Source organism: Oncorhynchus nerka, unplaced genomic scaffold, assembly GCF_034236695.1.
Source record: "Oncorhynchus nerka isolate Pitt River unplaced genomic scaffold, Oner_Uvic_2.0 unplaced_scaffold_1252, whole genome shotgun sequence".
Lineage (NCBI taxonomy): Eukaryota > Metazoa > Chordata > Actinopteri > Salmoniformes > Salmonidae > Oncorhynchus > Oncorhynchus nerka.
In genome coordinates this window covers 109,067-135,000 of record NW_027040087.1, presented here as the reverse complement: position 1 = coordinate 135,000, position 25,934 = coordinate 109,067, and the positions used below count along the sequence as shown (strand labels likewise).

Below are 25,934 nucleotides of genomic sequence, written 5' to 3'. Positions count from 1 at the left end.
CTCATGTTAATACTACTCCTAAACACAACCCACCATCACTGTGTCTCATGTTAATACTACTCCTAAACACAACCCACCATCACTGTGTCTCATGTTAATACTACTCCTAAACACAACCCACCATCACTGTGTCTCATGTTCATACTACTCCTAAACACACCCCACCATCACTGTCTCATGTTCATACTACTCCTAAACACAACCCACCATCACTGTGTCTCATGTTAATACTACTCCTAAACACAACCCACCATCACTGTGTCTCATGTTCATACTACTCCTAAACACAACCCACCATCACTGTGTCTCATGTTAATACTACTCCTAAATACAACCCACCATCACTGTGTCTCATGTTCATACTACTCCTAAACACAACCCACCATCACTGTCTCATGTTCATACTACTCCTACACACAACCCACCAACACTGTATCTCATGTTCATACTACTCCTAAACACACCCCACCATCACTGTCTCATGTTCATACTACTCCTAAACACAACCCACCATCACTGTGTCTCATGTTAATACTACTCATTTACATTTACATTTAAGTCATTTAGCAGACGCTCTTATCCAGAGCGACTTACAAATTGGTGCTTTCCTAAACACACCCCACCATCACTGTCTCATGTTCATACTACTCCTAAACACAACCCACCATCACTGTGTCTCATGTTAATACTACTCCTAAACACAACCCACCATCACTGTGTCTCAGGTTTATCAAGCACACACACACAGTTATACTTGACCCTGTTAAACTTACACTGTTAAACTGATAAACAGTGAACATTGAATGGAGATCTGGGTATTACTGGCAAACTCTACTGATCATGGTTTAAACATGTAAATGAATAAACTGATCTAAACTAAACACATGAAACCACAGTCCAGGGTCAGTATTTACAAAGTGTATCAAAGTAGGAGAGCTGATCTGGGATCAGTTTAGCCTTTTAGATCATAATTATATGGACCGTCTGAGACACTTTATGAATACAGGCCCTGATGTAACAACCAAAACACAGTTCAAAATAAACCAACAAGTACAAAGATACAGTAAGTCATGTGATGTTTGGCTAAAAACATAACTAAAACTATATTTCAAGATATTGTCAAGTGTACTTACAGAGTGAAGTGAAGGGGAGAGGTCTTGAACAGTCAGTCAACTTACTGTCAATGTGTGGAAACAAGAAAAGGTCTACTGTAAGTATTAGTAGAAGCAGACATAGCCTAAGTGTGAGTTCTGTGGTTGACACTTATCGAGTAGTCTAGTCAGGGCATTAACATGCAGCAACATGTCACATAAGGGATGTTACTGAATCTAAATAGAAAATGGTCTAAAGTCAGAATACTGTAGTTACATTTCTTTATTTGAGGAGTGGACCTACATGTTTTACAAGAGACAAAATGTGATCCATTCCCATCACTGTTCATCAGCTGGTACTGAAGGTTCCAGAACAGATGAAAGGGGAGTATCTTTGGTTCCAGTGTTCTAGACTAGAGCTCTCCCTACTGACATCTCATCATTACTGCAGCCTCCAGGCTTCATATGTCCCTACAAGTCCAATGAAAATATACAAAATAGAAGGTAAAATAACATTTGAAAAAGTAAAATGTATAGAGAATTAACCAGGCGCGAACATAAAAATACTGTGATATTGGGATTTATGTTGAACTGACATTTGAATTGAGCGAACAATTGAGCTCAGCTAGTTTGTTAGCTACATGAAGATTTTTCCTAATTAAACTAGCATTTCTCTGCATCACACAGCTACTCTGAATGGACTGAAATGTGAACAATATGATGCGCTGCCGCTGAATTACAGCAAGACCCCATAGTTAACTAGTGAGCTAGTTAGTGAGCCTACTTTTAGCTACAAACATTAGCTAGCTAGAAACAACAGACAACAGTGAGCTGTCATTATGCCAAGGCCAAGGCAAGCTGCTCTGAATGTCCACTGTGTTCTAGTGTGAAAGAGATGTCTTCAGCTCTCTGATCTTCAGAACAATGGACCCAAAGTGAACCCTGACATGCATATAGCTGTCTGTCTGTCTGTCTGTCTGTCTGTCTGTCTGTCTGTCTCTCTGTCTGTCTGTCTGTCTGTCTGTCTGTCTGGGATTATTGTGTCTTATTGTGTCTGAGTGATGCGTTTATTTTGTTTTTTTTACATTGAATAATAATAATGAAATTGTTTATTGCTGCTTCGTTGTTGTTATTTTATTGTCATTTAGTTTCAGTTTTATTTACAATTTTTATAATAAAAAAAAAGGAATATTCCTTCCATAAAAAACTGCATTGTTGTTTAATAACTATTTAATAACCATTTGACAGTCAGGTCTACCTGTTGTAATCGGAGCATGTTTCAAATACAATTTGATTTGTGTGTTTAGGCACTGGACTCCCTCTGACACTGGGATTCGGAATATCTAGAAGTCTGAGCCGGACGGGGACGGGAGGGTTATTCTACTAGCTGACATATGGAATTGTTTTAAGGTGGTCATACCATGGATCATTTAGGTATTTGATTTTGAATTATAGTACCCCTTTAGGTAAAAAAGGAGAAGAACTAATGTTTGTGAGAGCAGGCAGGTGATTGCAATATAGTCTGCCTGGAACATGCCCCATATTCAACTGTAATTCAATTCAAAAATAACATTTATTTATCCCCTGTAGGGGCAATTACTAGGCACCCTATGGCATCAGGCTGGCAGTGAGTCTCACAATGACATCACAAGGGGTCACATGTCCAGTCACATGACCATACATACATACACAGTAAAACACATGATAACAACAGATGTCAGCCCCCTTAGTGTCTACAACATTGTCATCATAGAGGCAGTTCACTGGGCAAAGATCCCTTCAAGTTCTAATGATGATTTAATTTCCATGTTTCACAGCTCAGGCCGAGGGAGATTTACATTTACAGTAGAGAACATATAATTAGAATGTAGAACTTTGATACTCTCTATTTCCCCACACCTACAGTACAGAACATAGCGAGTATCAGAGTTCTACATTGTAATTATATCTCCCCTCACCTACAGCACAGAATGTAGAAGTAGGAGAGGAAGGGATGGAGGTGACCGCAGTCAAAATACAAGGAATGTAGGAACAGGGTGCTATTTGAGACGGCATATAGAATCTATAACTGTAGAAATGTATACTGTGGAATAACCAGAAATAAACACACTCACCCACTGGAGTCCTGAGGGGAGGAGAGGTCCACAACTGGATTCCTGAGGGGAGGAGAGGCCCACCACTAGAGTCCTGAGGGGAGGAGAGGTCCATCACTGGAGTCATGAGGAGAGGAGAGGTCCACCACTGGAGTCCTGAGGGGAGGAGAGTCCACCACTGGAGTCTTGAGGAGAGGAGAGGTCCACCACTGAAGTCCTGAGGGGAGGAGAGGTCCACAACTGGAGTCATGAGGGGAGGAGTGGTCCACCACTGGAGTTCCGAGAGGGAGGAGAGACAGAAAACCAAACCTCAACTTCGGACACATTGAGTTATCCAACTCTACCACCACCAACTCCATTAGGCCGGAGCCTGACCCCTGTCTCCCCTCATCATGAGCTGCAGGACCTTGCAGTTCAAGACCTCAGTGGAGGACTCATCTCAGTCCTGATCCAGCTTTAACACCTGATCCATGGCCCTTTCTGCCTCACCATACAGCTGGAGAGAGAAAAGGGGAGGGATGGGAGGAGGGGAGGAGGTAGAGGGGAGGGATGGGAGGAGGGGAGGAGGTAGAGGGGAGGGAGAGAGAGAGGATGGGGGAGAGAGGGGAGATAAGATGAGTGGGGAGAGTGCAAAGAGATTGAGAGTCAAATTTCACTGACAGACAAACACACACACGCAGCCATTTCCATTTTCACAGTAGAGAGCTCAGACACTGACCTTTAACCCCATCAGTGCACTCCCCTTGAGGAAGTATCCCTCTGGCCAATCAGGGGCGAGCTGGATGGACTTCTGAGCATCTGATAGGGCAGAGGGGTAGAGCTCCAGACACCATTAGGAGGACAAACCATTCCCAAAGAAATACAAGAAATGAGATCAAAGTAGAAATAGTCCAGATCTTTTGCCACCTAGAAAATCTGTTTGACAACTTAAATTTGAGTTCTCATTCAATACCCCTATCACACACATACACACACACCCACAAGTAACAAGAACATACCCATACAATGTCTGAACTACTGGGAAAGAATCTGGCAAGATCTAGGTGTGTGTGTGTGTGTGTGTGTGTGTGTGTGTGTGTGTGTGTGTGTGTGTGTGTGTGTGTGTGTGTGTCCCTAGCCACTCATAGTTATGTGGTTCAATGGCCCCCTCATGTGTCCAATGGGCAGAAATACAAGAAACAAGCTGAATGGATGTAGTTATGATTAGATGTAAATTAACAAAATAATATATTTATTTGTTGTCTTTTTATTGTCTCCCTTTGAGCTTATTTACAACATGATGCTTATACTGTATTCAATGTATCTAAAATATGTCATTATTAATTATTTGATAATGAAACAAGCAATATCATGACACTGAACAATATGGTATTACATAATATAAAATATAAAATGACCAGTAATGACTGACAGCAATACAAAGTAAAACATATTTTAACACATCAGGAACAACTCCAGAGATGCAAATATTTAAAATCTCTTGTCAATATTATTCATTTTTGTGTCACTAAGACAAGCCAAAACTTTATATGTTATAAAAATCTAGAATTGGCAAAATCCTATAAAAAAGATAAGCAATACAATCTACAGATAGTAAACAGATAAGTTGACATTTTGATCCTGTAAATTAACCCACAAATGCTGATGCTCCAGATACTCAACTCAAAAGTTAAAGCTCATTGTCTCAAACCTTATAGATTAAAAAGCAATATCATAGTAAGAGAATAACATTGTGAGGCCTAGCTTTGGTTTGATGCTGTTGCTCTTCAGTCCAGGTTCTGTGGTGGTTCTCTTCAGTCCAGGTTCTGTGGTGGTTCTCTTCAGTCCAGGTTCTGTGGTGGTTCTCTTCAGTCCAGGTTCTGTGGCGGTTCTCTTCAGTCCAGGTTCTGTGGTGGTTCTCTTCAGTCCAGGTTCTGTGGTGGTTCTCTTCAGTCCAGGTTCTGTGGTGGTTCTCTTCTGTCCAGGTTCTGTGGTGGTTCTCTTAAGTTCTCATAATTGGAGAGCTCAGCATGTATCTGAGGGCTGTGTCACTGCGAAGTCCCTCACATTCTGAAAGGAGACACATTGAATGAGATATTTACAAACCCCTCCCTCTAACACTTGTATGTACACGGACACACAAACTGCATTATAAGAGACTTACTGCCAGGGTGTCATACTCTGGTGACCTGGTCATCATGTTCAGAGATGTGTACATGTCACTGTTGGGGTCAGGATGGACACTCTGGGGTGAGGGGGGAGGGAGAGAGAGAGAGAGACAGAGGGAAAGAGAGAAAGAAAGAGAGACAGAGAGAGAGAGAGAGAAACACAAATACTCTCAATACTGCATAGAACACAAATACTAGAATCCATTCACTTACTGTCTATCTCTGTGGCATTGGGATTGAAATAGCTTTGGTTGTTGACAATATTACCGGTCTGTCTGCTGTGTCATCACTTCCTCCTGTGTGTCTCCTGTAATGAGGGACAGAGTGAGTTCTGCTCTCTATTGACCTCTAGTGGATGTTGATATGTTACGACTAGAGTTCATGTAAATGGCTGTCTCACCTCTTCATATAGCAGTAGATGGTGACAAGAAGAGCTCCAACAGTCAGGACAGCCCCCACCCCCATCACAGGAACCCAGAGAAACAATGCTGTAGTATGTTGAGATTTTAAATGCAAGGTGGAGATTTAACATAGAAGAAACCAGGGAAGAAGAAAATAAAACAATTATTTAAATACAGGCCTACTAATACTATGTCATATGGTATGATAAGTGTGTAATATTACTAATACTATGTCATATGGTATGATAAGTGTGTAATATTACTAATACTATGTCATATGGTATGATAAGTGTGTAATATTACTAATACTATGTCATATGGTATGATAAGTGTGTAATATTACTAATACTATGTCATATGGTATGATAAGTGTGTAATATTACTAATACTATGTCATATGGTATGATAAGTGTGTAATATTACTAATACTATGTCATATGGTATGATAAGTGTGTAATATTACTAATACTATGTCATATGGTATGATAAGTGTGTAATATTACTAATACTATGTCATATGGTATGATAAGGGTGTAACATTACTAATTCTATAACATATGGTATGATAAGTGTGTAATATTACTAATTCTATGTCATATGGTATGATAAGTGTGTAACATTGCTAACTATTATTTATTGTTGTTGACCTGTGTGATTATCAATGAATTGATGAAGAGTAGGTGAACTTACACTGAACGTCCACAAACACAGAAGAAGAGTTGAGACGTCCATATTTATTTTCAGCTTCACAGTAATATTCTCCTCTGTCCTCAGAGATGATGTTAGTGATGCTGTAACTCTGTCCTGATGCTTTTGGTGAGGTTACGTTCTTCTTGTACCAGGTGCATTTGTCCACAGGTGGGTTGGCATCACTGCTGCAGGTCAGAGTCACTGAACTGCCCTCCACTATTTCACCAGAGGGACTGACTGACACTGAGGTGTTCTTTGGACCATCTGGTGTTGAAGATGACAGAACAAATAAGAACCCATATACCATGTAAGGAAGCAAGAGATGATGTAAATTAGTATAGATTAGTATATTACACTGACATGTAGAACCATGTATTACAGAGATGATGTAAATTAGTAGAGATTAGTATATTACACTGACATGTAGAACCATGTATTACAGAGATTATGTAAATTAGTAGAGATTAGTATATTACACTGACATGTAGAACCATGTATTACAGAGATGATATCAATGACTTTGACTGTAGATATATCAACACTCCATGTACTCACATCTGACAGTGAGAGTCTCTTCTGGAGAGAGGATTCTCTCTAAGCCTTCTACAGCACAGGAGTAGTTCCCTGCATCCTCACTGCTGACTGGGTCTAGGATCAGGCTGTTATAACTGGTGACTGGGTCTAGGATCAGGCTGTTATAACTGGTGACTGGGTCTAGGATCAGGCTGTTATAACTGGTGACTGGGTCTAGGATCAGGCTGTTATAACTGGTGACTGGGTCTAGGATCAGGCTGTTATAACTGGTGACTGGGTCTAGGATCAGGCTGTTATAACTGGTGACTGGGTCTAGGATCAGGCTGTTATAACTGGTGACTGGGTCTAGGATCAGGCTGTTATAACTGGTGACTGGGTCTAGGATCAGGCTGTTATAACTGGTGACTGGGTCTAGGATCAGGCTGTTATAACTGGTGACTGGGTCTAGGATCAGGCTGTTATAACTGGTGACTGGGTCTAGGATCAGGCTGTTATAACTGGTGACTGGGTCTAGGATCAGGCTGTTATAACTGGTGACTGGGTCTAGGATCAGGCTGTTATAACTGGTGACTGGGTCTAGGATCAGGCTGTTATAACTGGTGACTGGGTCTAGGATCAGGCTGTTATAACTGGTGATTGGGTTGGTCAGACTTTGTCCGTTCTTGTACCAGATGTAGGTGGGGTTGAGACTGACTGTACATTGGGTTCTACATCTCAGTGTGACTCTCTCCCCCTCTGACACAGACGTAGGATCCATCTCCAACAGGATATCTAAGAGGAAACATCAGTCATATTTGACTCCAGACAGGCTTGTCATGTGATTAGACTTGTCCTATTACAGTAATAACTGTAGGTGTAGTATTACCTGTGACAGTCAACATCACACCAGGAAGACCAGAAAATCTCCCCTCATCTGTTGTTATTAATCTGAATATGTATTCAGCCGAGTCCTTCTCTGTCAGGTGTGTTATTGTCATGGTGTGGTGGTTCTCTGTGTTCCTATTGTACTGCACACGACCTGCAGACTCTGGATATGACCTGACATCTGCAGGGTGTTTCTGTGTAAACCAGAATGAACCTTGATCTATATAACTAGTGGGATGAGTGTAAGAGCAGGATATGTCCACTGTGGAGCCCTTCAAGACACAGATTCTCCTCTTGGTGTAAGTCACCCTCCAGCAGTTGTGACCCTGAACACCTGAAAATACATTAAATAGTTTTGTTCAGATATACCTTGAAGTTTGCAAGTTGCCTTACTTTGTTATAAAGAAATTATCCCAATAGAATCCAGACTCACACACTGCAGGAGAGCGGAGATCCTCATGGCCTTTAACAGCACAGGAGTAACTTTCTGTTTCAGAACTCCAGACAGAGTGTTTTTGGGAAGTGAGCCAAGCAAGAGACTGTCCATTCCTGTACCAGATGTAGGTGGGGTTACCAGTCAGAGTACAGGTGGTGCTACAGGTTAGTGTCCTCTTCCCTGCCTCTGTGTCAGGAGTCACCTTCACCTGCAGGTCTGAATGAGAGCAAATAAAAACACACATTCTGGTTTCCTTCTGTAGTTGACACAATGACTCTACCAGACTTAAAGATAACACAGTCTAACCTGTGGGATATATGGTAGTGCAACGCAGGTCCACTGATGGTATCAAGGAACAGATGCCTCTACTGGTGTAGGTCACCCTTAAGCAGCTCAGAGAAGAAGTATCTGGAACAAATGATGAAGCACATGATGATGATGATGATGATGTTGATGGTGATGGTGAAGATGGTGATGATATTAGCTTATTTGTATGATTCTCAGTATGACCAACATGTTAGATAGTAATGAGCTATAGTTACTTATAAATCAGTAATCTGAATTGACTGAAAATATCAAGTCTGTTTACCATAAGAGAGGAAAACTCTGGAGGTAAATCACCAAACTCACCCACTGTGACTTCAGGAGAGCTGAGTTTGTCATGGCCTCTTATTAAGGCACAGGAGTAGCTGTCAGAACCTCCTCTACTGACTGAGTATTGATACTGGGGAGAGGAGTCAGAAAATAGCTCCTCTCCATTCTTGTACCAGATGTAGGTGGGGTTGGGGATTTCAGTCAGAGTACAGGTGGTGCTACATGTCAGTATAACCCATGATCCTTCTGTCACTGTACCAGGAGTCACCTTCACCTGCAGGTCTGAATGAAGAGAGAATAACAACATAAAATAACAACCCTCATCATTTCAACCTCCAACAACTAGAGATAAAGTAGTGACAGTATATCATAATGTTCTGTAAGTGTAGTATTACCAGTATATAACAATGTTCTGTAAGTGTAGTATTACCAGTATATCATCATGTTATGTAAGTATAGTATTACCAGTATATCATAATGTTCTGTAAGTGTAGTATTACCAGTATATAACAATGTTCTGTAAGTGTAGTATTACCAGTATATCATAATGTTATGTAAGTGTAGTATTACCAGTATATCATAATGTTATGTAAGTGTAGTATTAACAGTATATCATAATGTTCTGTAAGTGTAGTATTACCAGTATATCATCATGTAAGTGTAGTATTACCAGTATGTCATAATATTCTGTAAGTGTAGTATTACCAGTGTATAACAATGTTCTGTAAGTGTAGTATTACCAGTATATCATAATGTTCTGTAAGTGTAGTATTACCAGTATATCATAATGTTCTGTAAGTGTAGTATTACCAGTATATAACAATGTTCTGTAAGTGTAGTATTACCAGAATATCATCATGTTCTGTAAGTGTAGTATTACCAGTATATAACAATGTTCTGTAAGTGTAGTATTACCAGTATATCATAATGTTATGTAAGTGTAGTATTAACAGTATATCATAATGTTCTGTAAGTGTAGTATCACCAGAATATCATAATGTCAGTGTAGTATTACCAGTATATCATAACATTCTGTAAGTGTAGTATTACCAGTATATCATAACATTCTGTAAGTGTAGTATTACCAGTATATCACAATGTTCTGTAAGTGTAGTATTACCAGTATATCACAATGTTCTGTAAGTGTATTATTACCAGTATATCATAATGTTCTGTAAGTGTAGTATTACCAGTATATCATAATGTTCTGTAAGTGTAGTATTACCAGTATATCACAATGTTCTGTAAGTGTAGTATTACCAGTATATCACAATGTTCTGTAAGTGTAGTATTACCAGTATATCACAATGTTCTGTAAGTGTAGTATTACCAGTATATCACAATGTTCTGTAAGTGTAGTATTACCAGTATATCACAATGTTCTGTAAGTGTAGTATTACCAGTATATCATAATGTTCTGTAAGTGTAGTATTACCTGTTATTGACAGAGTTGTTCCTGTGAAACTATGACCCCATTCAATGTTGTTTGTTTTAAAAGTGAAGCGATACTCAGCTGAGTCCTCCTCTCTCAGATCTGTGATTCTCAGGGTGGAGTCCTTTTCTGTTTGTCGATGGTATTCCACACGATCTGCATACTCTGGGTTCAGGCTCAGGTCTTTATTGACACCAGACTCCCATTTGTTGAACCAGGACACTTCTGTGACGTTATGCCAACTGGGATGCGTGTAAAAGCAGGATATGTCCACTGTTGACCCTTTCAAAGCACAGATACTCTGATGGGTATAAGTCACATTCATACAGCTCTCACCCCGAACACCTGAAACAAAATGTAACTGATCAATTCCTGAAACGATAATGAGACTCAATGTTTTAGATGTAAAAATAAATACATGTACATACATCTATAAAACTGTTTATCATTCCAATGTATATAGTTAAGAATATTGACAGAGAAAGTAAAACCATTCTTATTGGTTCCAAATGATACCACATAAAATACTAGTTTCATTCGCACTCACACACTGCAGGAGAGTGGAGATCCTCATGGCCTTTTACAGCACAGGAGTAACTGTCTCCATAGTTACTGGAGACTGGGTCTTTGTACTGGGGGGAGGTGCTCTCATCTAGACGTTGTCCGTTCTTGTACCAAATGTAGGTGGGGTTGTCAGTCAGAGTACAGGTGGTGATACAGGTCAGTGTCTTCTGTCTCTCTGCAGCAGGAGTCAGCTTCAGCTGCAGACCTGAAACAATATGTATAAAACCACATACACCTCTGTGTTAACAGGATGGTTCATATATTTTCTCCTGTAATTCATTATGATTTACAGTTGTATCATACAGTGTAGTATTACCTGTGACAAACAGAGTTGTTCCTGGGAAACTATGACCCCATTCAAAGTTGTTTGTTTTAAAAGTGAAGCGATACTCAGCTGAGTCCTCCTCTCTCAGATCTGTGATTCTCAGGGTGAAGGGACCTCTGTATGTTCCAGTGTACTCCACACGACCTGCATACCCTGGGTCTGTGGTTAGGTCTTCAGGGGTCGACTTATCACTTCTAAACCAGAATGATGATATGGTGTAATAATAACCAACATAAGAACAGGATATGTCCAAAGTTGACTCCTTCAAGACACAGATTCTCCTCTTTGTGTAAATCACTCTGTAGCAGCTCTGACCCTGAACACCTGAAACACAGTGACATAACAAGAGGTCAACTAGATTGTATTCTCAGTTCTTTCTAGAAATGCTAACATTTCTCATATTATAAAATGAAACCAACACAGATATACATTGTATACAGTTTTACAGTGATGTATTAGGGATCTATTTAGTTTTGTTTTGGGGAGGATTGTGTGTTTTTTTACATTCATCCCAGGATTTCCACATTCGGCTGTAAGGGTTTTCTTCTGGTGAAAGAGAGGCGGACCAAAATGCAGCGTGGTGGTTATTCATGTTTTTAATAAAGACTATACAAAACAAGAAAAGTGAAAACCTAAACAGTCCTATCTGGTGCAAACACAGAGACAGGAACAATCACCCACAAAACTCAACACAAAACAGGCTACGTAAATATGGTTCCCAATCAGAGACAATGACTAACACCTGCCTCTGATTGAGAACCATATCAGGCCAAACATAGAAATAGACAAACCAGACACACAACATAGAATGCCCACCCAGCTCACGTCCTGACCAACACTAAAACAAGGAAAACACAGACGAACGATGGACAGAACGTGACACCGGCTTCTTCACCTGTGGGATCATCTGAGAACAGCCACCCAGACAGCTGATGAAACTGAGGAGTAATTCTGTCTGTGATAAAGCCTTTTGTTGGGAAAACCTCAGTCTGATTGGCTGGGCCTGGTTCCCCAGTGGGTGGGCCTATGCCCTTCCAAGCCCACCCATGGTTGTGACCCTGCCCAGTCATGTGAAATCCATAGATTAGGACCTAATGAATATACAGTATTTCAACTGACTGATTACCTTATATGAACTGTAACTCAGTAATATGGTTGAAATTGTTGCACATTGCGTTTATATTTTTGTTCAGCATAATTGTATATGTATTTATGTAAAACATAGGGACCACAATGGATGTAAGTCCCCAACTTTGTTCTGCAATCCTTTAAAACAACAATCCTGTTCACTTAAAATAATATTGTTTATGTATTCTTTTAACTGACAAATAAAATCAATCAGTCAATCAATCCAAACTGAGCAGCAGCCATTTGATGAACGGAAAGAGACATTAGTTACAAAACACCAACCAGTTGAATGACATTCAGAGATTGTCAGACCTTCAATACTGGGTAAGACAACAAGGTAGGGAGGGATGTGTTCTCTGTTTGTCAAGCCTTCAATACTGGGTAAGACTACAAGGTAGTCAGGGATGTGTTCTCTGTTTGTCAAGCCTTCAATACTGGGTAAGACTACAAGGTAGGGAGGGATGTGTTCTCTGTTTGTCCAGCCTTCAATACTGTGTAAGACTACAAGGTAGGGAGGGATGTGTTCTCTGTTTGTCAAGCCTTCAATACTGGGTAAGACTACAAGGTAGGGAGGGATGTATTCTCTGTTTGTCCAGCCTTCAATACTGGGTAAGACTACAAGGTAGGGAGGGATGTATTCTCTGTTTGTTCAGCCTTCAATACTGGGTAAGACTACAAGGTAGGGAGGGATGTATTCTCTGTTTGTCAAGCCTTCAATACTGGGTAAGACTACAAGGTAGGGAGGGATGTATTCTCTGTTTGTCAAGCCTTCAATACTGGGTAAGACTACAAGGTAGGGAGGGATGTATTCTCTGTTTGTCAAGCCTTCAATACTGGGTAAGACTACAAGGTAGGGAGGGATGTATTATCTGTTTGTCCAGCCGTCAATACTGGGTAAGACTACAAGGTAGGGAGGGATGTGTTCTCTGTTTGTCCAGATTTACATTGTCTATTTATTGTGGTGTTGAAAACACAAACCATTACATTGAAGTGCCCGAAGTCAGTTTGCTTTGTTTATTGGCTGTGTGCTGCATTGGCACAGAAACCTGATGGTGGAAAATGTGTTGCATATATTTTGTATATGATGGCAGTGTAATAGAACAGGCAGGGTGAGCTTGTCTGTGGTGGTCGGGAACCCTCAAACTTCTGGCCCGTAGCCCTGCGTGGCATCGATCAGGCCTCAAAAGCAGGCTGAAGTGGCAAAGTCGGAATTCACGTTTATAAATGCAGGTCGCTACAATTATTCTTATTTGTGGTCGTAAACATTATTTTGAGTTAATTCTATGAGGGGGAGGGTGTTCAATTTATTTTACAGTACAGGGGGGTCATGTGAAAATATTTTAAACTTTGAAGACCAGTCCTGTCCCGTCCCACAGTAAATATCAATCTGTCCCTTATTAATAAATAAACACTCACAAACTGCAGGAGAGAGGAGATCCTCATGGCCTTTTACAGCACAGGAATAACTGTCTTCATAGTTACTGGAGACTGGATCTTTGTACTGGGGGGAGGTGCTCTCATCTAGATGTTGTCCGTTCTTGTACCAGATGTAGGTGGGGTTGTCAGTCAGAGTACAGGTGGTGCTACAGGTCAGTGTCTTCTGTCCCTCTGCAGCAGGAGTCACCTTCACCTGCAGACCTGAAACAATATGTATAAAACCACATACACCTCTGTGTTAACAGGATGGTTCATATATTTTCTCCTGTAATTCATTATGATTTACAGTTGTATCATACAGTGTAGTATTACCTGTGACAGACAGAGTTGTTCCTGGGAAACTATGACCCCATTCAAAGTTGTTTGTTTTAAAAGTGAAGCGATACTCAGCTGAGTCCTCCTCTCTCAGATCTGTGATTCTCAGGGTGAAGGGACCTCTGTATGTTCCAGTGTACTCCACACGACCTACATACCCTGGGTCAGTGGTTAGGTCTTCAGGTGTCGACTTATCACTTCTAAACCAGAATGATGATGTGGTGGAATAATGACCAACATAACTACAGGATATGTCCACTGTTGACCCCTTCAAGACACAGATTCTCCTCTTGGTGTAAGTCACTCTGTTGCAGCTCTGACCCCAAATACCTGAAACACAGTGACTTAACAAGAGGTCAATTGGATTGTATTCTCAGTTCTATCTAGAAATCCTCAAAGTTCTCAAGTTCTCATAGTGAAACCAACACACAGTATAATGTATTAAATGAACACTCACACACTGCAGGAGAGTGGAGGTCCTCGTGGCCTTTTACAGCACAGGAGTAACTGTCTTCATAGTTACTGGAGACTGGGTCTTTGTACTGGGGGGAGGTGCTCTCATCTAGATGTTGTCCGTTCTTGTACCAGATGTAGGTGGGGTTGTGAGTCAGAGTACATGTGGTGATACAGGTCAGTGTCTTATCCTGATGTCCACCAGTCACCTTCACCTGAAGACCTGGAGAAAAAACAATATCACTGTAAATCCCTTTATAACTGACTTATCACTCTAATACAAAGATGGAGGAAATCCTATTTTATACAGACATAAACACAAACCAAGACATTTATCCTGAAATAAATGGAATTCAACAGTTTAACTATATTGAATGTAACTGTACCTGTGACAGACAGAGTGACTCCAGGACTTCCAGAATATTTCCCTCCTTCCTGATCTGTTAGTAATCTGAATTTGTACGTAGCTGAGTCTCTCTCTCTCAGGTCTGTGATTGTCAGGGTACAGTCTTTCTTCTTATCTCCATGATACTCCAGACGACCTGCATACTCTGGGTCCTGACCTAGATCTTCAGGTTCTATCCCAGCCTCCATTTTAGTGAACCAGAAGGTTGTTGTGACTTTACCTCTGGGATATGTGTAAGAGCAGAACAGATCCACTGATGACCCCTTCAAGGTACAGATACTCTGAGTGGTGTATCTAACACTCCAGCCATCCTGACCCAGTACAACTGAAATACAGTTAGACATCACAATGGTATCAGAATTAGAACAAGGTATTTTGGCTCACACTTTGTTTAGGGTTTGTCCACACTTTGTTGCCATATTGGAAACCACAGATAATCATCACTCAGTGAGGTGTGGAACACAACTATTTAAAGTGAAGTGGAGATGCCTAACAGAACACAAGCAAATGTAATACAAATGTCTGTAGATTGACAAACATATAAGTTATGAATGAGACCATACCTGTCACAGACCAGAGAAAGACCACCAACACACTTCCTGCTGTTCTCAAGGCCATTGTTACATCTCCCACCCTGCAGTCTTAGAAACATAAACAACAACTCACTCTATAGCTGGTGAATAACTCCACCTGATACATTGAAGTATAAACTGTAAATGGGGTACAGGGCCTCATTACTGAAAATGAACCAGGCTCATATTGTGTTGTGTTGTATTGTGCTATATGGTTGTCTATGTGAATACTGTCTGTCTGTAAGTCTACTGGACTATGTATGTATGTAATGTGTGATGTGTTGCATGTCTGTCTACATCTGTCTACTTAAACTGACATGATGCAAAAAATACATTCCTAATATATACAGTAGTCATCATCATCATTATAAACAACAACAACAACATCAACAACAATCACTTATTGAACAGATCTGTAGAACTGTAAACACATATTTCTACATTGATTGTTCTGAAGCTGTTTTATTCTCAGAACCCAAAATATAGGAGGATACATGTTCAATCCTCTACAGTCCGTCCAGCTGTACAGCAGCCTAAAGACTGACCACCAGGTTCAATGACAGCACCTATCCTCAAGCTGTGAGGCTAAACAGCCAGTGACTAAAGACTGACCACCAGGTTCAATGACAGCACCTATCCTCAAGATGTGAGGCTAAACAGCCAGTGACTAAAGACTGACCACCAGGTTCAATGACAGCACCTATCCCCAAGCTGTGAGGCTAAACAGCCAGTGACTAAAGACTGACCACCAGGTTCAATGACAGCACCTATCCCCAAGCTGTGAGGCTAAACAGCCAGTGACTAAAGAATGACCACCAGGTTCAATGACAGCACCTATCCCCAAGCTGTGAGGCTAAACAGCGAGTGACTAAAGACTGACCACCAGGTTCAATGACAGCTCCTATCCCCAAGCTGTGAGGCTAAACAGCCAGTGACTAAAGAATGACCACCAGGTTCAATGACAGCACCTATCCCCAAGCTGTGAGGCTAAACAGCCAGTGACTAAAGAATGACCACCAGGTTCAATGACAGCACCTATCCCCAAGCTGTGAGGCTAAACAGCCAGTGACTAAAGACTGACCACCAGGTTCAATGACAGCACCTATCCTCAAGCTGTGAGGCTAAACAGCCAGTGACTAAAGAATGACCACCAGGTTCAATGACAGCACCTATCCCCAAGCTGTGAGGCTAAACAGCCAGTGACTAAAGACTGACCACCAAGTTCAATGACAGCACCTATCCTCAAGATGTGAGGCTAAACAGCCAGTGACTAAAGACTGACCACCAGGTTCAATGACAGCACCAATCCTCAAGCTGTGAGGCTAAACAGCCAGTGACTAAAGACTGACCACCAGGTTCAATGACAGCACCTATCCTCAAGCTGTGAGGCTAAACAGCCAGTGACTAAAGACTGACCACCAGGTTCAATGACAGCACCTATCCTCAAGCTGTGAGGCTAAACAGCCAGTGACTAAAGAATGACCACCAGGTTCAATGACAGCACCTATCCTCAAGCTGTGAGGCTAAACAGCCAGTGACTAAAGACTGACCACCAGGTTCAATGACAGCACCTATCCTCAAGCTGTGAGGCTAAACAGCCAGTGACTAAAGAATGACCACCAGGTTCAATGACAGCACCTATCCTCAAGCTGTGAGGCTAAACAGCCAGTGACTAAAGAATGACCACCAGGTTCAATGACAGCACCTATCCTCAAGCTGTGAGGCTAAACAGCCAGTGACTTTCACTCTCTCTCTCTCCCTCTCTCAAACACACACACACACACACACACACACACACACACACACACACACACACACACACACACACACACACACACACACACACACACACACACACACACACACACACACACACACACACTCACACACACACAAACACACGCACACATATGATACATTACCCTCAAGTATTTGACTTATGACTAAAAACAAATAACCAAAAACTATATTTCAAGATATTGTCAAGAGTAGTTCCAGAGTGAAGTGAAGAGGAGAGGTCTTATACAGTGAGTCAACTGTCTGGTAGTGAGTGAAAACAAGAAGTAAGTGTTAACACATTATAAAAGCAGTCAGAACACAAGTAGCTGATACAGAACTGTCCTTCCTGTTTAGTAAAGACATTAACATCCATGACAACCAGACCAACACGCCAGAAAAGGGCTGTTACTGTAATAGAACAGAAATTGTGTAAAAGACAAGTCTGGGCATATATTAATTTTATTTAAAAAATTTGTCAATTTTCACTGTGGTCTTTTATACTACATACGGAACCATTTAAACAAATGTGTTGACTAAACTATTTATAACATTAACATTTTAATGACCTACCTTGCCCTTCTGAGTTCTGTATATACAGGTCAAAGTTCCATGATGTTATTCAATTAGAACCCATTCAATTTAAACACCCATGACCATCACTCCTCATCAGCTGCATCAAAGTGGTACTGAAGGTTCAGTGTTCTAGACTAGAGCACCTATGGGTGGTCCTGGGAACCAAACCCATAACGTTGCAGGTGCCATGTTCTACCAGGAACATGTTCTGTAAAGTCTAATGTGTATATACAGATTTCTGATATGACTCGGGATGTCTGTCAGGGGACAGACAGGAAAGGAGAAGAGGGAAGTGATACTGAGTGTGTGCATCTAAACCAACAAAATACTTTATACTACTCCTAAACACAACCCACCATCACTGAGTCTCATGTTCATACTACTCCTAAACACAACCCACCATCACTGTGTTTTAGGTTTATACTACTCCTAAACACAACCCACCATCACTGAGTCTCATGTTAATACTACTCCTAAACACAACCCACCATCACTGTGTCTCATGTTAATACTACTCCTAAACACAACCCACCATCACTGAGTCTCATGTTAATACTACTCCTAAACACAACCCACCATCACTGTGTCTCATGTTAATACTACTCCTAAACACAACCCACCATCACTGAGTCTCATGTGAATACTAGTCCTAAACACAAACCACCATCACTGTGTCTCATGTTAATACTACTCCTAAACACAACCCACCATCACTGTGTTTTAGGTTTATACTACTCCTAAACACAACCCACCATCACTGAGTCTCATGTTAATACAACTCCTAAACACAACCCACCATCACTGTGTCTCATGTTAATACTACTCCTAAACACAACCCACCATCACTGAGTCTCATGTTAATACTACTCCTAAACACAACCCACCTTCACTGTCTCATGCTAATTCTACTCCTAAACACAATCCACCATCACTGTGTCTCATGTTAATACTACTCCTAAACACAACCCACCTTCACTGTGTCTCATGTTAATACTACTCCTAAACACAACCCACCATCACTGTGTCTCATGTTCATACTACTCCTACACACAACCCACCATCACTGTGTCTCATGTTCATACTACTCCTAAACACAACCCACCATCACTGAGTCTCATGTTAATACTACTCCTAAACACAACCTACCTTCACTGTCTCATGCTAATTCTACTCCTAAACACAATCCACCATCACTGTGTCTCATGTTAATACTACTCCTAAACACAACCCACCTTCACTGTGTCTCATGTTAATACTACTCCTAAACACAACCCACCATCACTGTGTCTCATGTTCATACTACTCCTACACACAACCCACCATCACTGTGTCTCATGTTCATACTACTCCTAAACACAACCCACCATCACTGTGTCTCATGTTCATACTACTCCTAAACACAACCCACCATCACTGTGTCTCATGTTCATACTACTCCTACACAAAACACCATCACTGTGTCTCATGTTAATACTACTCCTAAACACAACCCACCATCACTGTGTCTCATGTTAATACTACTCCTAAACACAACCCACCATCACTGTGTCTCATGTTAATACTACTCCTAAACACAACCCACCATCACTGTGTTTTAGGTTTATACTACTCCTAAACACAAACCACCATCACTGTGTCTCATGTTAATACTACTCCTAAACACAACCCACCATCACTGTGTTTTAGGTTTATACTACTCCTAAACACAACCCACCATCACTGAGTCTCATGTTAATACTACTCCTAAACACAACCCACCATCACTGTGTCTCATGTTAATACTACTCCTAAACACAACCCACCATCACTGTGTCTCATGTTAATACTACTCCTAAACACAACCCACCATCACTGAGTCTCATGTGAATACTAGTCCTAAACACAAACCACCATCACTGTGTCTCATGTTAATACTACTCCTAAACACAACCCACCATCACTGTGTTTTAGGTTTATACTACTCCTAAACACAACCCACCATCACTGAGTCTCATGTTAATACTACTCCTAAACACAACCCACCATCACTGTGTCTCATGTTAATACTACTCCTAAACACAACCCACCATCACTGTGTCTCATGTTAATACTACTCCTAAACACAACCCACCATCACTGAGTCTCATGTGAATACTAGTCCTAAACACAAACCACCATCACTGTGTCTCATGTTAATACTACTCCTAAACACAACCCACCATCACTGTGTTTTAGGTTTATACTACTCCTAAACACAACCCACCATCACTGAGTCTCATGTTAATACAACTCCTAAACACAACCCACCATCACTGTGTCTCATGTTAATACTACTCCTAAACACAACCCACCATCACTGAGTCTCATGTTAATACTACTCCTAAACACAACCCACCATCACTGTGTCTCATGTTAATACTACTCCTAAACACAACCCACCATCACTGTGTTTTAGGTTTATACTACTCCTAAACACAACCCACCATCACTGAGTCTCATGTTAATACTACTCCTAAACACAAACCACCATCACTGTGTCTCATGTTAATACTACTCCTAAACACAACCCACCATCACTGTGTCTCATGTTAATACTACTCCTAAACACAACCCACCATCACTGTGTCTCATGTTAATACTACTCCTAAACACAACCCACCATCACTGTGTCTCATGTTAATACTACTCCTAAACACAACCCACCATCACTGAGTCTCATGTTAATACTACTCCTAAACACAACCCACCATCACTGTGTCTCATGTTAATACTACTCCTAAACACAACCCACCATCACTGAGTCTCATGTGAATACTAGTCCTAAACACAAACCACCATCACTGTGTCTCATGTTAATACTACTCCTAAACACAACCCACCATCACTGTGTTTTAGGTTTATACTACTCCTAAACACAACCCACCATCACTGAGTCTCATGTTAATACAACTCCTAAACACAACCCACCATCACTGTGTCTCATGTTAATACTACTCCTAAACACAACCCACCATCACTGAGTCTCATGTTAATACTACTCCTAAACACAACCCACCATCACTGTGTCTCATGTTAATACTACTCCTAAACACAACCCACCATCACTGAGTCTCATGTTAATACTACTCCTAAACACAACCCACCATCACTGTGTTTTAGGTTTATACTACTCCTAAACACAACCCACCATCACTGAGTCTCATGTTAATACTACTCCTAAACACAAACCACCATCACTGTGTCTCATGTTAATACTACTCCTAAACACAACCCACCATCACTGTGTCTCATGTTAATACTACTCCTAAACACAACCCACCTTCACTGTCTCATGCTAATTCTACTCCTAAACACAATCCACCATCACTGTGTCTCATGTTAATACTACTCCTAAACACAACCCACCTTCACTGTGTCTCATGTTAATACTACTCCTAAACACAACCCACCATCACTGTGTCTCATGTTCATACTACTCCTACACACAACCCACCATCACTGTGTCTCATGTTCATACTACTCCTAAACACAACCCACCATCACTGTGTCTCATGTTCATACTACTCCTAAACACAACCCACCATCACTGTGTCTCATGTTCATACTACTCCTACACAAAACACCATCACTGTGTCTCATGTTAATACTACTCCTAAACACAACCCACCATCACTGTGTCTCATGTTAATACTACTCCTAAACACAACCCACCATCACTGTGTCTCATGTTAATATTACTCCTAAAGCTCTTACGAAGCATACACCTAATCACTGTTACTCTCAGTCTTACTTTAGGTCATTTTCAAACAAGTCTCCACAACAATCTCTTGCTTTGAGAGTCCTTAAAATACCATACAAAAATATTACATGTGTAACCCCATGTACAATACTGTATCAGATTACTACGCAGAAATACATCTACAGAGTATACTGTACATAACAGAAAAACAAAACATACATTACAACAGCATCACCATGCAGATAACAGGATACAGAAGTTCATGGAAACAAACAAATAATAAAATAAACATATTGTAAGATATAGTCAAGCAGACTTACAGAGTGAAGGGGAGATGTGTTGTAAGTTCACTTACTGGAAGTCTATGTAAATAGACACTGAGTGTCAGGTTTGAAGTCTGTGGTTGACACAACATTGAAGCAGTCAGGGACAATAGAGTTGAATAGAGGGCGTACTTGCTTCAAAGCCTGTTTTAGCATAGCTAAGCCATTGAATACCCCATTTCAGTTGGTATATCGACTGTTATTAAACTTATGGAAGTTGAAGATATTAACTACTTGAATATGGAAATAGCCCTCAATGGTGCTGCTCATTCTGTCACAGAAGACATCATGACAAAGATGTCAAGATGTACCTTCTATCCAACTCTATGTCAGGGACCAAGAAGCTTATGCAGAGAAGGCTTCCTTCAGCAGTCACACAGACAGTGTTCGAGAGCATCAAAACTGATGTATCATGGGTAAATTGTGACGGACTGAATGATCTATAAATAATATTGAGTAGTTATTCATCATGCAAGGTGATTTGTAGATCTCGACTTGCCTATAAAGTCGGCTGCAATGTCGAACACTCCCACATTTACAAAAATCCCATTCAAGTCACAGGACTGATATTAATATTTCACATATTAACATTCTCTCATCATGTTCAAATCATCTGGAAGTGACCTCAACTAATGGGATTTGTGCCACAAATGCTAAAACGTTAGCAAGTGGAAACAGTGTCAGGAGAAAATAAACCAAAGCAGGGACTGATGTCACACCATGTTCATAGACTGCTAAAAGGGAAGGGAAACCAATGTGTCATTTTGTAACTTGGTTGAACCTTCAAGATATTATAACAATATATTAGCAAGAGTGTAAGGACTAGCTTTGGTTTGGTGCCATAGCTCTTTAATCCAGGTTCTGTGATGGTTCTCTTTAGTGCATGTTCTGGGGTGGTTCTCTTCCCTCCAGGTTCTGTGATGGTTCTCTTTAGTGCAGGTTCTGGGGTGGTTCTCTTCCCTCCAGGTTCTGTGATGGTTCTCTTAAGTGCAGGTTCTGTGGTGGTTCTCTCAGTCCAGGTTCTGTGGTGATACTCTTTAGTCCAGGTTCTGTGGTGGTTCTCTTCCCTCCAGGTTCTGTGGTGGTTCTATCAGTCCAGGTTCTGTGGTGGTTCTATCAGTCCAGGTTCTGTGGTGGTTCTATCAGTCCAGGTTCTGTGGTGGTTCTCTTCCCTCCAGGTTCTGTGGTGGTTCTCTTCCCTCCAGGTTCTGTGGTGGTTCTCTTCCCTGGATGGTCTGATACACGGAGTGCTGAGCGTCTCTCTGAAGAGATGTGAACGTGTCACTGTGGGAGATTTTCACACTCAGAGAGAGAGACAGCGACAAAGTAAACACAGTATGAGCACTTTACACACTGCTCTATAGTATTCTCTCTCACTTCTACTTTCTGTGTTCATCCCTCTCGGTCTCACTCTCACCCACAAACAAACACAAATATTATATACAAAATAAACACATTAATGAATATTTTATAACATACTTACTGCCAGAGTGTCTGATCCTCATTTTCAGTGGTGTGTGTGTCCCAGTTAGGGTCAGGATGGACACTCTGTGGAGAGAGAGCTGTGTCAAGGTACAGGGAAAATAGTAGAAAGAGACTATTGTGACACAGTAAAAAATAAAAGCAGTAACTTATCAACAGGTAGTGTGTTGATAGAATGACCATCTGTAGAGCATCTATCCAGACTATCCAAATAAAGTGACTAAAAAACTATATCACTGTACTTGCACATAGCTGAGTCACACTCTCTCAGATCTCTGATTGTCAGGATGTGGCCATTCTTCTTGTTGCTACAGTACTTCACATGACGTGTGTAGTCTGGTGCATCACTCAGTCACATGATTCCCCTCAGCATAATTTTTAGTGAACCAGAAGGTTGTGATTGTATAGCCACTGGGATATGTGTAAGAGCAGGACAGCTCCACTGTTGACCCCTTCAAGACACAGATACTCTGAGTGGTGTACACTTCCTCCATCCTGATCCAGTAACACTGAAACACAATCACACATGATAGTGATTACACATTACAGACCCATTTCCTCACACTAACAGCATTTGTCCATACTTTGTTGCCGTACTCTACTTGCTGAGTGTGAATGGAAACCACAGAAAGGACCTAAGTGTTACTCAGTGAGGTGTGAAAGACAACTATTCCAGAAAAGAAGAAGCCCCTAACAGACGATGTCACTGAACACACAGAATAACATTAAGATAACATTACTAAAACATTATGAATGAGACCAGACCTGCTACAGACCAGACAAAGACCCCCAACACACTTCCTGCTGTTCTCAAGGACATTGTTGCATCTCCCACCCTGCAGTCTTAGAAACATAAACAACAACTCACTCTATAGCTGGTGATTAACTCCACCTGATACATTGAAATGTATCAATCCTCTACGGTCCATCAAGCTGTACAGCAGCCTAAAGAATGACCACCAGGTTCAATGACAGCCACTATCCTCAAGCTGTGAGGCTAAACAGCCAGTGACTAAAGACTGACCACCAGGTTCAATGACAGCACCTATCCTCAAGCTGTGAGGCTAAACAGCCAGTGACTAAAGACCAACCACCAGGTTCAATGACAGCACCTATCCTCAAGCTGTGAGGCTAAACAGCCAGTGACTAAAGACTGACCACCAGGTTCAATGACAGCACCTATCCTCAAGCTGTGAGGGTAAACAGCCAGTGACTAAAGAATGACCACCAGGTTCAATGACAGCACCTATCCTCAAGCTGTGAGGCTAAACAGCCAGTGACTAAAGAATGACCACCAGGTTCAATGACAGCACCTATCCTCAAGCTGTGAGGCTAAACAGCCAGTGACTAAAGACTAACCACCAGGTTCAATGACAGCACCTATCCCCAAGCTATGAGGCTAAACAGCCAGTGACTAAAGACTAACCACCAGGTTCAATGACAGCACCTTTCCTCAAGCTGTGAGGCTAAACAGCCAGTGACTAAAGACTGACCACCAGGTTCAATGACAGCACCTATCCTCAAGCTGTGAGGCTAAACAGCCAGTGACTTTCACTCTCTCACTCTCTTTCTCTCTCTCTCACTCAATTCAATTCAAGGGCTTTACTGGCATGGGAAACATGTGTTAACATTGCCAAAGCAAGTGAGGTTGATAATATATAAAGTGAATATATAACGTGAAATAAACAATACAAATTAACAGTAAACATTACACATACATAAGTTTCAAAACAATAAAGACCCTGCAAATGTCATATTATATATATACAGTGTTTTAACAATGTACAAATGGTTAAAGCACACAAGATAAACTAAATAAGCATAAATATAGGTTGTATTTACAATGGTATTTGTTCTTCACTGGTTGCCCTTTTCTCGTGGCAACAGGACACTCTCTCTCTCTCTCTCACACACACACACACACACACACTTGATACATTACCCTCATGTATTTGACTTATGACTAAAAACAAATAACCAAAAACTATATTTCAAGATATTGTCAAGAGTAGTTCCAGAGTGAAATGAAGAGGAGAGGTCTTGTACAGTGAGTCAACTGTCTGGTAGTGAGTGAAAACAAGAAGTAAGTGTTGAAACCTTATAAAAGCAGTCAGAACACAAGTAGTGGATGCAGAACTGTCCTTCCTGTTTATTAAAGACATTAACATGACAACCAGACCAACACGCCAGAAAAGGGCTGTTACTGTAATAGAACAGCAATGGTGTAAAAGACAAGTCTGGGCATATATTTATTTTATTTAAAAAATGTGTCAATTTTCACTGTGGTCTTTTATACGACATACAGAACCATTTAAACAAATGTGTTGACTAAACTATTTATAACATTAACATTTTAATGACCTACCTTGCCCTTCTGAGTTCTGTATATACAGGTCAAAGTTCCATGATGTTATTCAATTAGAACCCATTCAATTTAAACACCCATGACCATAACTCCTAATTAGCTGCATCAAAGTGGCACTGAAGGTTCAGTGTTCTAGACTAGAGCTCCACCTACTGGCATTGCTACATTACTGCAGCCCCCAGTCCTCATGATGTCCTCTTTCATTTGGGAAG

The 25,934-nt window shown here is 40.9% G+C and overlaps 2 protein-coding genes across 7 annotated transcripts; both read right to left on the bottom strand.

Moving 5' to 3' along the window:
- Nucleotides 1-4,376: 4,376 nt before the first annotated feature.
- On the bottom strand, nucleotides 4,377-14,291 carry LOC115124072 (uncharacterized). The gene is made up of 15 exons (XM_065015840.1): nucleotides 14,258-14,291; nucleotides 13,716-13,937; nucleotides 11,163-11,525; nucleotides 10,830-11,051; nucleotides 10,286-10,627; nucleotides 8,887-9,132; nucleotides 8,563-8,664; nucleotides 8,254-8,472; nucleotides 7,822-8,154; nucleotides 6,978-7,727; nucleotides 6,423-6,686; nucleotides 5,732-5,819; nucleotides 5,599-5,638; nucleotides 5,328-5,408; nucleotides 4,377-5,233 (listed from the first exon to the last, which is right to left on the bottom strand). The coding sequence occupies exons 1-15, from the start codon at nucleotides 14,289-14,291 to the stop codon at nucleotides 5,189-5,191; spliced, it is 3,351 nt and encodes a 1,116-aa protein (XP_064871912.1). The 3' UTR covers nucleotides 4,377-5,188.
- LOC135569028 (myeloid cell surface antigen CD33-like) lies at nucleotides 13,719-25,546 on the bottom strand. Of its 6 annotated transcripts, none has more exons than XM_065015849.1 (8): nucleotides 25,300-25,546; nucleotides 23,600-23,866; nucleotides 23,359-23,423; nucleotides 17,405-23,159; nucleotides 15,474-15,551; nucleotides 14,891-15,235; nucleotides 14,049-14,727; nucleotides 13,719-13,937 (listed from the first exon to the last, which is right to left on the bottom strand). In XM_065015849.1, the coding sequence occupies exons 5-7, from the start codon at nucleotides 15,526-15,528 to the stop codon at nucleotides 14,462-14,464; spliced, it is 666 nt and encodes a 221-aa protein (XP_064871921.1). In that variant the 5' UTR covers nucleotides 15,529-15,551; nucleotides 17,405-23,159; nucleotides 23,359-23,423; nucleotides 23,600-23,866; nucleotides 25,300-25,546; the 3' UTR covers nucleotides 13,719-13,937; nucleotides 14,049-14,461. The 6 variants fall into 6 exon arrangements, with proteins under 6 accessions (XP_064871921.1, XP_064871924.1, XP_064871923.1 ...); XM_065015852.1 differs by having other exon boundaries at nucleotides 23,604-23,866; XM_065015851.1 differs by lacking the exon at nucleotides 25,300-25,546 and adding an exon at nucleotides 25,200-25,291.
- Nucleotides 25,547-25,934: the final 388 nt, after the last annotated feature.

Coding starts and splice junctions, on each gene's coding strand:
- LOC115124072 (XM_065015840.1), bottom strand. CDS start 14,291: ATGTTGGTCATTATTCCACCACATCATCATTCTG. Junction 8,665..8,886: donor CTCTCCTGAAGTCACAGTGG/GTGAGTTTGGTG, acceptor CATTTGTTCCAG/ATACTTCTTCTCTGAGCTGC. Junction 6,687..6,977: donor AGAGACTCTCACTGTCAGAT/GTGAGTACATGG, acceptor CTTCAACACCAG/ATGGTCCAAAGAACACCTCA.
- LOC135569028 (XM_065015849.1), bottom strand. CDS start 15,528: ATGGCCTTGAGAACAGCAGGAAGTGTGTTGGTGGTCTTTCTCTGGTCT. Junction 15,236..15,473: donor CTTTCTCTGGTCTGTGACAG/GTATGGTCTCAT, acceptor ACTGTATTTCAG/TTGTACTGGGTCAGGATGGC. Junction 14,728..14,890: donor AGTCACTCTGTCTGTCACAG/GTACAGTTACAT, acceptor TTTTTTCTCCAG/GTCTTCAGGTGAAGGTGACT.